General features: G+C 42.5%; 1 protein-coding gene across 3 annotated transcripts in view; it reads right to left on the bottom strand.

Annotated features, from left to right (window-relative positions):
• The window catches only part of CAMSAP3 (calmodulin regulated spectrin associated protein family member 3), a 97,705-nt gene extending 85,019 nt beyond the window's left edge, over positions 1-12,686 (bottom strand). For all 3 annotated transcript variants that reach the window (XM_075858791.1, XM_075858792.1, XM_075858793.1), the window contains exon 1: positions 12,040-12,686. In XM_075858791.1, the coding sequence (XP_075714906.1) occupies positions 12,040-12,151 (112 nt within the window). In that variant the 5' untranslated portion in view covers positions 12,152-12,686. The remainder of the gene's footprint in view (positions 1-12,039) is intronic.
• Positions 12,687-15,621: the final 2,935 nt, after the last annotated feature.

The following is a 15,621-nucleotide window of genomic DNA, read 5'->3' as shown; positions in this document are numbered from 1 at the left end:
CAATCCCACTGCAGATCATCGCACAATCACATACTTGCAGACCATCTTGTAGTCGTATAAACTTTTCATGGTCTGCATTGAGGAGTCCTTATTGTGCAGGGTTGTTATCCCTTAAACATTCATTGCCTCCATGACATGTAACGGAGGTACGATTCACTCCGACAGACGCTCCTATGGGAGGCAGTGACCTGTCCACTTACGTAATTATGTTAGTAAGGACTGTGCTGCAAAATAGAGGTCACAGATGGACTTATATAGGGACATTAAAGCTGGCCATACACATAAGAAAGCCATTATGTTTAAAGGGATAATCCCATCCCCAGACTGACCCATACACATGCAAGTGTGGCTAGGCTGTGAGTACATGTCTTCTATCATTGGAAGGGGGGGGGGGGTATAGGTGGCTGCCCAATACCACTGGTGGTCCTCATTTCCCAGGGAAAAGGTTAAAATCCAACCAGGCGTATTGAAATCTTATAGTTTTCCCCAATATCTGCTCACCCTATAAACATTAGATTAGTCGGCTGATCCACCAAGGTTGATGTAATGTGCATGGCCAGCTGTCTCCAGCACCTACCCCCCAGGATTTTATTTGGTCAATAGGACTGGACACAGAGGATCAAGTCATTTAGTAACAAAGACTCAGAAGCATGTGGGTTGTCCAGGATTAAAAATACATGGTTGCTTTCTTCCTAAAAAAAAATAAAAAAAATGTCCACGGGTGGTGTCTGGTCTTGGTTCCATTGAAGTGAATGAGGCTAAGCTGAAATACCACACATCCATGTGAACTGGGGTGGTGGTGTTTTTGGTTAAAGCAGCCATGTTTTTCTAATTCTGGACAACCCCTTTAACTACCAGAGTAGCAGCTGAGGAGACATCCATCGACTGATTAAAACAGATTTAGCAATAAGAGGCATTTAGTGATCTCTGTAGATGATGGAGAGATGAGACTGTGCAGGAGGAAGAGGAGAGGAGTCAGTAGACGGTAGACTGCAGAGCACTCAAATGCCAAGTAATGGTGAAGTCCATGATAGTTATAACCTTTCCATTTCTTCAAACCACTTACTACTGGTAGTAGACATAGCTAAGTGTTCACTTAAAGTTAAATCCACATTTAACAGGAGGACCCCATGGTTACTGGTTATACCATTGCTCAGGAGCACCTGTTCCTTGCGCAAATAAAATCTAGTTGGACCTCAGGACTTTGTTTGCGCTATATGTAAATGACAAAATCTTGTAGGATGTGGACCCTTTTTCTCTGTGCTTGCATATAGGTTTCTGCTCAGATGCAATAATGCAAACGACTGACAACTTGCCAGGTCACTTGTGTATAGTGCTGAACTTCAGATGTCAGATTCTCCAGACCCAGGTTTTATCTAGGACAGGAGCAGAGGCTCCCCATTCAATAAAGTCGATCGGTGATCGATACTCTTCGAGGATCATTAGGAGGAAGATCCAACCACTTTTTCAGGCAGGTCCAGGAACCAGGCAGACACTAAAGTAAGTGTAAAAACGCTAAATCGATTTATCAGCGCCAAAAGAAGAACATATTGGGAGCAAAGAGGGACCATGGGCTTAGTGTCCAAAGTAGGAACTAGAAGTCTCAGTGATCAATTAACTACTACAGTTCCAGAAGCCATAACCTTCTGCGATCAGTGGAAGTTGCATCCCGCAGCACATTTCTTCTACAGCAGCCACTGGAGGGGAAAATGTAGTATTACATGGTACCCATTCAAATCAATGATCAACCATGTAATACTCGTTCAGTCCTCCAGAACGGTAGACAATCCATTTTGAGCAGCTTTTGTATTTGGGCTTGTTTTTGTTGACTGGAATATGACAGCCCCTCTGCTTTCTTCATTCATGTAATGTAGGTGCACCACAGCTATTTTTCTCTATTACCCAAACCAATCCCACTTTTATTAAAATGACTGATTACTGGAATTACTGATCATGCAATGTCCCAGATCAGGTTTCAAAAGGCTCGAAGATGAAGAAAACCTCACCACAATTTTTTACCTAGACTACATGCCATGACGGAAACTGTTTGGGTTGCCAATAGGCCTGATGGTTTATGGATAAGGACCTTCAGTGGTGGAATGTGAAAGGTCAATGGAAGGATGAAATTTGGCTGGCACCAGTTTTCTAGATATGTTGTAATTGTATATTATAGTAGACCAGGCACATGTGATCTAGCAGGTGACTTTTTTAATAATGCTGCATGAACCGGTTATCCAGCCAAAGCCAACGTAAGCTAATTATAATATACTCTGCCCAAGTATTTCTACCGTGTTAGATAGTTGTGGTGAACTATGAATAAGTCACCTTCTTTTACGTCTATGTAAAATACCTGAGAGGCAGGAGAATACAGATGTGTCATAACTTTCATTTGTCTGTTCCTGGCCGAGTCTTATCTACCAATTTTCCGCTTATGGCTGCAGCAATAAACTAAACTAGTTTATAAAAATGACTAAACAGGAGAGAGAGGGAGAGAGACACATTACATTTTGGAGGGTAAAATATTGTGGATCTATAGGCCAGTAAAAGTTTATTTCCAGTTATTTGTTCTATGTTTATTGCAAAGGTACCGCGCTACCATACGGTTAGATGGCGGTTTAGGGCTAAACTGATCCTTTCACAGAATGAATGGACACCCGTTAAAGAGAAGCTTTGTATTTCTGGCTTCTCGGGATACAAGTGGATGTTCTCATCTTAGTATAGGAGTCCATCTATTGTGTAATAATCCTAGTAGATGCAGAAGAATCACTAACATACACAGAAGAGGAGAGGGGGGGGGGGGTGTCTGTGGAACTTCATAGCTTTGTAAATTGCTATGGTCAAAGCCCATTCTATATACCTCTGTTTGCTTCCGATTTTACACAGGTTTATAAAAGAACGAAAAAAAAAAACAACGCTTGCCGAAATACAAGGGTATTCTTCCCTAGAAGCAAAAGTCTCATTGAGGCATTATATGATGCACACGGAGCACGTGTGCATCAGCCCTAACACGTAGTACGTATGAAAAAAGACATATGCCCATTAAGTTCAACCAAAGAATGGGAGAATGTATGTGCATACATGTATCTCTCATGTGAACATCTATATCTGCATATATTATAGCTGCTATTCACTGTAACACGGTATGTGCGTACAGTTATCGCAAGGTTATCTATGCATGCATACATTATATAAGCACATACAGAAGCCCTCCATATACTGTAACAAAGTATGTGTCTACGTGTACATCTATGTATGCATTCATATATACCTTCTATGTACTAGAACATAGTACGTGTATATATGGATTTGTGTACATCCAAGCATGCCTAATATGAATGCATACACATATACCAGTCATAAAAAAATGACTCACCATGTGTACATGTAACTCGTGCGTACATCTACATTATGACACACATACCTGTCATACACCAACATGGTACATGTGTGTATTTATATACATTATAAATGCATGCATATAAATGTACAAATACCCGCCACGCACAGTAACACGATGTGGCATATAATATATATATATATATATATATATATATATATATATATACACATATATATAGTGAAATCCAATACACAAGACAGCACTCCAATTCAGTGAAAAAAAATCGGATCTCTTTAATCACCACATGCAACGTTTCAGCCCTACTCCATGGGGCCTTTCTCAAGCTATATATATATATACACACACACACACACACACACACACACACATCTTGCAGAGCTTAACAAACACTTTGCTCTGTATTCAAAGTCCATGCAAATTCCTGGATGTTTGTTCTGCTTCCGTATACCCAGGGAGGGAGCGCAGGGTGACTGGACACAGCACTGGGCTGTAGTCAGCGGTTTCTGGGGTGTAATCAGGATACATAATGTAGCGCTCTAGATCTCTGCACATTCACACCAAAGAAATTCAGCAAGTTCTGTGGTTATGTAGGTCACATTGATATCAGAGCCGGCCTTGATGCTGGGGACACTGGATAGTTTGTATCTCTTCTCTGACAATGTCCTGTTTATTATCAGAATGCTGAGAATTCACTTATATTCTTCTGTTATTCCTATAATTTCACCGTCTATTAACCTCATATAATATTACGGCCAGGACTGCTAGTACGCAGGGTCCAGGGCCTTGAGCATCTCCTTATATACAGGTAGTAGAGAATAAAGCTCTTCTAAATACAGAGAAGTCTTCTATTATCCTAGTACAGAGGCAATGGTAGACGGGACAATCACATTCTCCTAGGACTTTGGTCCTCCATGTTACTATACAGTCATATCTATTCTTATGCAGAGATATTTGGGCAATGCTACTCCTTACACGCAGTCCTGCAACTACCCGTACGCATTAGATCTCCACCATACCTCCGAACCATCCCAGATTCAGCAGGAGTGTCCCGGATTCCAGGCGGCGTCCTGCTGGTATATCCCGGTGTCAATTGTATCTGCTTCCTCAGAACTGTCAGCTCCCTGCTTCAGCATTTAACTATGGAGTCCCCGGCCAGAGCAACACAAGCTCTCTGTCCGAGAACCCCTGTTTTGGGGGAAGACCTTGACGTTATTGTCCATATATGGACAGCGACGTCAGGTACTCCTCCTTGAGCGGAATCCCTGGCAACGCTCTGGCTGGGGATTCTGCCCCTGGAGAACCCCCTGGCATCACTGTCCATATATGGAAGTGAGGCATGCTCTACAGTAGTCCTTCTTACACACAGGATCTATCTTACACACAAGTTTCCCAAACCTCCTCTGCTCATCATGCAGGAGGATATCAAACATTATATTCGTCCTAATAAAGAGGCATTACTAACATCCTCCAAATATAGGGGCTCTAACTCTCCACGCTCTGTTGCTCATAAAACTAAGACCTCATTCAGACGGCCGCATTTGGTCCGTGATATACAGACCTTTTGTCGTATTTTCCGAGCCGACCACAGTTCAAGGAGCCGGGCCCCTAGAATCATAGTTATCTATATGCTAGGAGTTCCTGCCTCCACGCGGGAATACGGTCCTGTACTAAAAATATGATTGAAAACCCTGAACTGTGGTCGGTCTGGGAAATACAGCTGACACACGGTCCATATATATCACGGACTAAACACGGCTGTCTAAATGAGGCCTAAGGCTCATTAACTCTATACCTTCTTATGCTCATAACACTAAGGGTATATTCACATGTACACGTTCCATACGCCAGGCGTTTTTCGCTGCGTCCATTACGGACGTAATTGGAGCAGTTTTTCTATGAAGTCAATGGAAAACGGCTCCAATTACGTCCCAAGAAGTGACGGGCACTTCTTTGACGCGGGCGTCTTTTTTACACGCCGTCTTTTGACAGCAACGCGTAAAAAAAAAAAAATGACCGACGGCACAGTACATCGTAAAGCCCATTAAAATGAATGGGCAGATGTTTGCCGGCACATTGGAGCCGTATTTTCAGACGTAATTCGAGGTTAAAACGCCCGAATTACGTCCGTAAATAGTGTGTGTGAACCCAGCCTAAGGGTCCCTAACTCTACGCTGAAACATTTACAGAGAATCACTAAACAAATGGACCCCAATATAAAAAAGGATCCTTAACTCTCCACCATCTGTTGTTCATAACACAAAGCATCCCTAACTATCCACCCTAAATTCATCACCACAACACTAAGGTCCCCTAACTCTCCACCCTCTGTACCTCAAAACACTAAGCCCCTGTTCACACTGAGTTTTGACACTTAATTACTGCGGAAACCGCGGCAGAAATTGCCTCCAATTGATTTTAATGGGAGAAGGAGCAGTTTTTTCCCCCCGAGCGGAAAAAAAGGCTCGAAGGAAGAAGCGACATGACGGAAAAATATCCCGCGAACGGCCGCAGCGTTTTTTTTGACGAGTTTTATGGCAAAAACCGCTCAGTTTTTTTCCTTTGCCTGTTGAAGAAAAAGGCAAAAAAAAAACAAGGCAAAAAACGCCTAAAAAACTGGAGTTAATTTTTCCAGGAATTTTCTGCCTGCAAAGAACTCCGTGCGAAGAGGGCGTAAGAATGCCTATCCCCCACCCTGAAACTTCATAACACACAGAGTTATCACTAATGGTCCCAAATTGTCCCTAATTTATACAATCAATCCTCAACTCTCTGCGTCCCCTTATTAAATGGAACTCTAAGGGACCTCTTACACAGGAGGGTAGTTTTTTTTTAAATGATCGCCGATATTAGCAAGTGATTAATGTTCAAGACTTGCATTTATACGTTACAGTAATTGTTCGATTAAATCGCTCGTCTTTCCTCAGTGTGTTTGGTGCAATGGATGCCCGATATTTAGAAAGTTGCACCAAACACACAGATAGACACGCGATATAATATATATATATATATATATATACACACACATACACACACATATATATATATAAATAAAACAAGATTTCAAAAGGTGTACTGAGCCTTTTAGTCAGCATAAAAGATGCGATCAACGTCAATCCAGCAAATTATCGCTGATCAATATTTACACTGGACAACGATTGCTGCACACGTTTACAATGATTGGGAACGGTCGTTCAATCTAACAATTGCTTGGGGGATTATCGCCCCACATAAGAGGCCCTCAACTCTGCTGCACCTTATTAAACGGATGCCCAATTTTCTACCTTTTACTCTAATACATATAATTTCCCACTTTTCCTCAACTCAAGACACAAAGCATCTCACACCCTCCATTCCTCTTAATACATAAAATCCTTTCGTTTCGGATTTGAAATTGCTGTCAGGGGTGCAATCGACATTGGTCATTAGCTTTACATACATCTATATAATAATAATAAAAAAAAATTGTGATCGTAAGAAAAGAAAAAAAAAAACAAAACATAACATCCGATACCATAAACTTTTGGTCATAACTGGCTACAGCCATAAAAAATTTGAAAAAGATGAAAACGTATATTTGCATAAAGAATAAATAGTGAAATCGTGAAAATGGTCGCATTAGTCCATTTCGGCTGACATTTAGTCAAGGAACATAACGGTCTCCAGTTCAGTACACCTGCCTATGTATCAGTGACAGGGAGGTGAAAGGCAAGGAGAAATACTATAGCCATTCAGGAAGATAAATAGTGGGGTGGCAGCGCTCGGCCCGCAGAGGGTTCAGCTTGCACATCAGCCTCAATCTGCAATGTTTAATTCATGGACACAGAACAAAGGGGAAGAAAAAGAGGGAGAGGCAGAGTATCACTGAGCATATCCACGACTCCATAGGAATAGCATATACAGCAAGCTGGGCTATATCCCCAGTGTAAGTCATCATCATCATCCTCATCATATACATAGCTACGCAGGCTCTGCCTACACAATACCAGGGGGTGTACCGCAGTGAACAGTGACGACAGCCTCTATACGTACAATACATGACGACTACCGCAGTCCATTATCCATCTCTCCCCCAGGATCCCAGAGGCACATGTATATTATATTTATTTACCATCTGAATATTAGAGATCTGTTTCTATCACTGGAACTTACAATCTAATTTCTCTACCACAGACAAACAAGGGTCAATTTGATTCCAGTTCATAGTACCCAAAAGGAGAAAAAGATGCCAACTCCACGACAGATCTGCCCACAGGGCTTTCAGGATGCCATGCCTACTAAGCACTGTGTCATGTAACATAACATCTATGCCACCATAGAAAAGAAGGAGTGCAACAATAGAGCCCATTGGATCTACGTTACTTAAGGACAAGTGTCACAATAGGATTTAGGTTTTGGGCATGAGTTGGTTTATGGGTAAGGGTATGATAATTGACCACTTCCAATACATGATATTGTAGGAATAGATTTATAACATCTCTATAGGACAGAATAGAATAGAGCATCTGAGGACAAGCTGATGCCTTACGGACGCCGTCCCATCTTTGACCCCACTAATGCGGCTTCGTATATATTACAAAATCCCCTTGCCATGACAAGATCCTTCATATTTCTCATAAGAAAAGGGAAAGAACAGACTCAAGGATGGTCAGAAGTTATTCTAGTCAACCTTAAAGGGGTTGTCTGTCTCTCGTTCAGGACCAGACATGTCCCTGCATTACATAAAATAGCCCACAGTTTTCAATAGGAACTGTGTAATGTCTCATTTTCCCTGTGGTGGCGCTGCAGGCAAATTGAACACTTTCTGTGGGGATTCCTCACAGATTTAGCTGATTGCTCAGTGTCCACATTATCTTAAGAATTTTTTAAACAAAAACATTTCAAAGGGTTCTCCACTTTGGGCAGACTTCTGTTTGACTACCCTACTGAATATTTCACTACAGTACAGAACCGTATAGACAGGGCCTCTGTGGAGTGTATATAGGTCTATACAATGTAAGACAAACATGACACCCCCCCCCCCCCACAAGCGGTTTCAGGTTTCCATAATTTCTCTTAGAAATTAATGCAGAGGTGCTCCACAAGAAACAATAACATGATCGATTGTTCAGGATGTCGGTGGTGGTCTTAGTTGATAAGTCAACGATAATATTTTTCCAATACCCTATTAATGACACAGTGAAGTCCTTCTTAGCTTTGTAGAGTAGAAGGAGCAATATCTGAGATCTGGACCCCACCAAGTTCACAAAGGAAAAACAGTCTAATTTGTTTGCGTTGGACTACGTAAAGGGTGTCAACAAATACTTGATATCGCACAGAGATTTCAGGACGTGATTTTCTCATCTGAAAAGAAGATCTAAGATCCAGCTTCCCCCAGTGGGACATGGCCTGGTGGTGAAGACGACTTAATAGTCAGCCAGCCCAGCTGGTGAAAAGACACCACCATCCTATGGAAAGCCCTCCACTATGCAGGACATGTGGACTCCCTGCACTCACGTTAAATCCTCCAGGGATCAAGCCTTCATTGCTATGGGTATAGCAGATTTATATGAATTGTATTAAATTATAGAGATTTTTATACATAAATAAATGCTAAATATTGTGTACCATCGCAAACATGTGACATTTTATGCCATCAAATATAGCCTGTAAGTAACAATTGAAACATGGAGATATGTTACCACAGGAAAACCAAGCCAAGTCTAGCTTACTATGTAGTTCAATGTGATCTATTGTTCCCTGTTTTGAGTCAGTCTTCCTTCGGATTGAAGTGGCTGATATGTTCTTCAATGTGATTTCTTGAAAATGTCACTTCATTACCTCCCATATCTCAAGGTCTAAGAACTTTCAGAATTATTTAAAGGAACAAAGCAGACAAAATAGAAACATTGTGTTCCGCCTAGTGCAGGGCCTAAGGGGGCGGAGCGCGACACAAATTCTCTCTTTGGTCATCTTTATATCCGTGTGTCATGCACTACCCTCTCAGGCCCTGAAACAGATTTGCCTAGGGTGCTCCTCTAAATAAATTTGATATTAACACTTTACCTGCTGCACTTTTATGACCTCCCTGCACATGCGGCAGAAATTTCTGCGACTGAAAAACAATCCGTTCATCTGAATGTGGTGGTTTCTGCAGCAGGTGTATGGATTTCTGAGAGCTTAATTTAGGCCTCATGCACGCGACCGTAGCCATGTGCACGGCCGTGATTTTCGGGTCGGCCGGGCGCGGAGTGTCACCCAGGAGCCGCCCGCAAAGGAACGAATGGGGCCGCAACTCTCCCGTGGATTTTCGAGGGAATTGCGGCCGCAAAAGCACGTTCGCGTGCATGGGGCCTCAGATGCAGCAGACAGATTTTCTGCAACAATATCTGCTGCATGTGTACGGGGCCTTATAAAGGATTAGTGGTTACTTTAAGATCACGTCTAAACTCACAAAACAAATTTTTCTTTAAATTAACATTTCAAACTGGCACGGTCATTGTCAAACATGTACGATATAGTAATGTATGAAACAGACGTGAATTATGTGTCCAAGTTAGAATGTCGTCAGATATTTTCACATACAATCGCATATGTCAGTACGTGGCACAGAGTCATTCGGCGTCAGCAGGTGTAATATAGGGAACGTTCCAGGAATGACCGAGTCACCTGTGACAGGTGACATCACACCTGCTGCGGCCCGCAGGTCAAGCTCGTCATGAGTTAGTGTTCTAGTCCTGTCAGAGGGGGAGACTATACTGACAAACACACATATGATAGATAGATCACAGCCTTAGGCCTCATGCACACGACCGTAGTGTTTTTCTGGTCCGCAAATTCCAGGACCGTGTTCCGTGAAATGTCATCCGCAGTTCATCCGTATGTAATCCGCAAAATGCGGATGAAAAATAAAAAGCCTAGGTAAAACATGATGACGACAGAACTCATTCCCGGTCGTCGCCTAGCAACACTTCCGCAAATCCGCAAAACTGCGGATGACACACGGCGGTGTATCCGCAATTTCCACGGGCCCATTGACTTCTATTGGCATGTCCGCACCGCATTTGCGGCCCATAATAGGACATGTCCGTAGTTTCTGCGGCACGGATGTGCGGACATGCGGAGAGCCGTGAAAACACGGATAGTGTGTATGGGCCCATAGAAATGAATGGGTCCGCAATTTACCCGTGGATTTGCGGTTGAATTGCGGACGCAAAAACACGGTCGTGTGCATGAGGCCTTAGATAAACACCATGACTCTCAAAGCAATGGTCAAAAAAATACACACCCTGCTTCCATCCTTTACCAAATACATGCGTTTATCAAAATTAACCGATTCCCGTTTAACAGAGTTCAGTCAAAAATCAACACAAAAACACAACAAAACAAGGACCCCATTACTATGACACACCCTAATACATGAACAATAGGAGAGCCTTATTTTAAAACAGAATATAAAAGACAGGGCTGTAAAAAAGATATAGAAATAATTAGTGGGTGGGTGGATTAAAAAACTAAAATCTTATTATTTTAACTGCAGCTTCTTCAAACAACCCTGAAGGGGTTTTGTAAGGTAGGAGAGGCCCTCATAAACCGCTCCCCACCCCCTATAAAGAGATGTGGCCTTGTGTATGGTTTGGGTGTGAGAGGCAGGTATATTTGTTATTGGGTCTTTAGCAGGATAACAAAAAAAAGACATATAGAGAACACAGTGCTTTACGGTTATGTGCCTCCCGTGTATTACAGTATGGTCTGTCTAGGGAGGAAAACGTTATTTTGAATATATTTTGTATTATTTATAAAAAAAATATATTGTATTTTATATTTTACTTATTTTTATTATATATTCTATTTACATTTTACAGATTTAAATTATAAAAACTTTTTAGTTTTGTATCATCCTATTAAATTATAATTACATATCACTACAGAAAGTCCCTTTATTTTTTGGCCCCAAATAAAGAATTGAATACAAAAAATACGAAATATTAATATGCCCACCAACATAATAAAATACATATTAAATCCCAACTGCAAGTGCAGACAGTGAGTTAACCAGATCCTCCCCTCATTATTAATGAAGCAGCAATAACTAAGTCAGCAGTGATGTATCTGAATGTGTTTATTGGGTGGGTCTCCAGACATGAACTTTCCCCCTTTATAGGGTCAGATACTAACTGGGATTGGGAATCATCCCTTATCATTTAGAAATACAGGTATAATGACTTTGGGATTTGAATGATGCAGGAATCCGAGTAGATTAGGCCACATCTCAGACTGGCGGGATAACATGGAGGTAATGATGGATATACATCTCATAGGAAAAGGGGAGATGGAAGAGCAGGCATACATGACTACATTATATATATATCTCTCTCTCTCTATCTCATACACTAATTATAATAAAGCATATGGAGTAGCACACCAGGATGCCAATGCCCACCGTCCTTTTGTGTCTATGTAGTGTATTATGACATTTTATATTATGGATGCCAGGATGCCCCTTGCTTGCTACCCTTATGTGTTGACAGTATTATATAATAATGACTTGGTATTGTACTAATGTCCAAAATATGTAGTTATAAAGCAGCATGGCCCTGTTTCCCACCCTCATATGATCTTTATACAGTGATATAATATAATGGGGTATTATACTTCAGAATGCAGTCTACCAGGATGCTCCCGATTCGCTACCCCCTTACCTTTGCCATAGCATTTGTCGATGAGCCAGCTGAGCGAGGCAGAGATCCTGGCCTGCTGTACATCATATACATCCAAGGGTTTAATCTCTGGCACCAGAAAGCTTTTTTTCATCCTTGTCCTCCTGTGTTGGTGGCAGGGCTAGTGCAGAAGACCCATCAGGGGAGGGAGGGCATATGAATGGGGGAACAGGCACACAGAGAATCCTGCAGGCAGTGCACACAACACAAGGGCAATGAGACAGCCTAGATGATAATCCCCCCTGGTCTATGTGCTCCCACCCCTCTGCTGGGGTCAGTGGGGTTCTGCTGGAGAGCTGTCCTTCAGCACCACATGGAGGGGAGCAGGAATGTGGGGGGCACAGGGCAGAGCTGCATCCAGCTCTGGAGATCTCTTCCTTGCAGCTGTCTCAGGTGCACTGGCTGGCTGTCTCTCTCCTCCCTTCCCCCCTCTCTTGCTATGTGACCTCACTACAGGGAGGAGTCTTTCTGCCTTGCTAACAGGTAATTCAGAATGGACAATGGAGGAAGTGGCAGGCAGTTCCCTGTGCTGGTAATAATCCAGTGATTCATCATGGCTGCAGCTTATTATCTAGAGATGTCTCATTATATGAGCCCACTGCAGGGGGATCATGTGAGGGAGGGTCTGGCATCTTTCTAGGCAGAGCTGGCACTGTATGTGTAGCATGGGAGGCAGATCGGGGCAGGGCATTGTGTTTTCTATTAGCTGTGTGAGATTGTTTTGTGTTATTGTAACATTGGTACAAACAGAACGCTATTGTTACATTATGGTGAACACTGTTGTTACATTATTGTTACATTATTGTTACTATGGGTCACTGCTGCTTCTTATGGTTTCAAGTTTATCTTCGTTCACATCTGCGCTAGGTTCACGTTCCGTCTGAGCTTTCCGTTTCCATCACCCTTGATTTCAATGGTGACGGATCCGGTGCCAATGGTTTCCGTTTGTCCAAGGTGCAAATAAAGTGTTAATAAAAATGGCGGGGGAATGGGTCATAAAAGGTCTGGGTCGTTGAAGGTCACATGCACCATTAAAGTAGTCGTAGACATCATAGATATGAATCATTGCCTGTGTCTATGTAACAACGTCCAGCTGACACATGCTTCAAAAACGCCATATTGCTGTGTTTTATATTGAGGACGCTGCAACGCCATTTTTTTCTGCCGTTTACACCATTTACAGAGCATTGGGGCATGTGTAATAGCATGCAGGGGAGTTGGACTATTTTATTTTTTACATTATGGGTAAGTTCAAATTTAGCGTAAATACTGCGGATTTTCCGCAACGGATTTTGTTGCGGAAAATCCACAGCATAATACGGTAGCAGGAGAGTGGATGAGATTTAGGGTATGTTCACACGCACTAATTACGGACGTAATTCGGGCGTTTTTGCCCCGAATTACGTCCGAAAATAGCGCCTCAGTAGCGTTGACAAACATCTGCCCATTGAAAGCAATGGGCAGACGTTTGTCTGTTCACACGAGGCGTATTTTACGCGCCGCTGTCAAATGACGGCGCGTAAATTGACGCCAGCGTCAAAGAAGTGACCTGTCACTTCTTTGGCCGTAATTGGAGCCGTTATTCATTGACTCCAATGAATAGCAGCGCCAATTACGTCCGTATTGGACGCGGCGTTCAAGCGCCTGCACATGCCTTTACGGCTGAAATTACGGGGATGTTTTCCGGCGGAAACATCCCCGTAATTTCAGCCATTACGGACGCTGCCGTGTGAACATACCCTTAAACAATTGACCAGCAGTGCGGGTTTTTAATCCACAGCATGTTAATTGTATTTGCATCGCTGCTTTTCTGTTGCAGGTTTTCCCCATTGAATTCAATGGAAAGGTAAAGCCCGTAACAAATAGCAAATGTTGTGTTTTGTTTTTTTTCAGTGGAAAGGCAGTGATTCTGCTGCAAAAATCGCAACTCAGAAAAAAAATACAAATCTTCTACTTACCCAGAACTCTGTGCTTCTTCATCCAGGGTAGGCTCCTTGGATGACGTTTCATCCCATGTGATTGCTGCAGCCGATCACAGACTGCAGCGATCACATGGGATGAAACGTCATCCCAGGAAGCCGGTCTGTAGGACGTCAGAGGGATGCGTCACCATGGCTACTGGCAAGACATTCCGGCCGAAAAACTGCAGCACAATTTGGAATTCCCTGTGGCGACAAGGGCGGATACGTTGTGTGCGACATAGTTTGAAGTGTGAAAGAGGCGCCGACATTACAGTTTACTTTGTGTGTACCATGACCTCCGGTTTTTTTACTCTCCTGTTGCCTTGCAGCGCTAGAGACCTGGGTTAGAATCCAAGTTTGTATGTTCTCCCCGTATTTGCGTGGGGTTTCCTCCGGGTACTCTGGTGTCCGCACACTCTCCAAAAACCATACAGATAGGGAATTTAGATTGTGAGCCCCATTGGAGACGATGACTGATGACAACTTCTGTATGGCACCCGTCAGGTCTGTAGGTTCTGTACTTAGATGTTATGGATAAGAGCTCGTCCACGCGCTGCGGAATTTTTCCGCGTTTTTTCTGCCAGAAAAAAAAGCAGAATACAGTAGCAGCATAGTGGATGAGATATAACAAATCTCATCCACATGCTGCGTAAAATTTCCGAGCCGAAATTGACCTGCAGTGCGTATTCTTTGGACCGCAGCATGTCAATTCGTACTACGGAAATGTGCAGAATTGCTGCGTTTTTTTTCTTCAGAGGAGACGTCTCCATCTCCTAACATTGTGAAAAACGCAGCAATTTACGCACCATTTTCTGCCGTAAAACATCAGGAAATGGTGCGTTTTTGCCGCGGCGGAAAGCCTTTGACTTTCAACGGAATTGCTGCAGCAATTCCGATGTGTGTGAACAAGTCCTAACGGGTGTATCCTGTGTGTCAGAGACACGTAGGACCTGCTGTCACTGAACCCATCAGTCCTGCAGACCTGACACAGGATTCAGTGAACTATACAGCTGGTCTGTATACAGGATACAAAGCAGCTGTATCTCAAAAAGTAAAAATAATTTTTAATAAAAACGAATTATAAAGTTTCACCAAACACACTGATTGACCTTTTTATTTAAAAAAAAATGCCTTTAGTCTTTAACCTAAAAAATGGTGCAAGTCGATAAGATAGATGGCGCATTTTACGACGCCCCTTATTTTAGTCACTTTTCAAATTTGACGATTTAGGGGTAAAAAAAAGAAGTCTAAAACACATCAATTGGTGCACGTCGTGTACTTTGTTTTGGCACTGCTGGCATAATCGTTTTTACGCATCTTAGCTACAAAATGGGCACTCCCGCCTAAGAGAGATTTACAGCAAAATGCAAAGTGTGACCTTGACCATATACTCCGCTATTCATTATTGGGGACTTGAAGCCATTTCCTGAATGCTGCGACATCAATGATCTTCTGTAGAACAGTGGGTGACTACTATATTGGTCTAGATAGGAACATGGAGAGCCAAAGTAGTCACCTGCTGGCTGTGGCACTTGAATTTATACAGGCACTTTTGAGCAAATTCAGTAATAAAAAAAAAAAAATCATTAAGGAATCTGAAAAA

The sequence above is a fragment of the Rhinoderma darwinii genome, chromosome 3 (genome assembly GCF_050947455.1).
Source record: "Rhinoderma darwinii isolate aRhiDar2 chromosome 3, aRhiDar2.hap1, whole genome shotgun sequence".
NCBI classification, from domain to species: domain Eukaryota; kingdom Metazoa; phylum Chordata; class Amphibia; order Anura; family Rhinodermatidae; genus Rhinoderma; species Rhinoderma darwinii.
The sequence above is the reverse complement of the archived record's forward strand: the minus strand, read 5'-3'. Positions and strand labels throughout refer to the sequence as shown.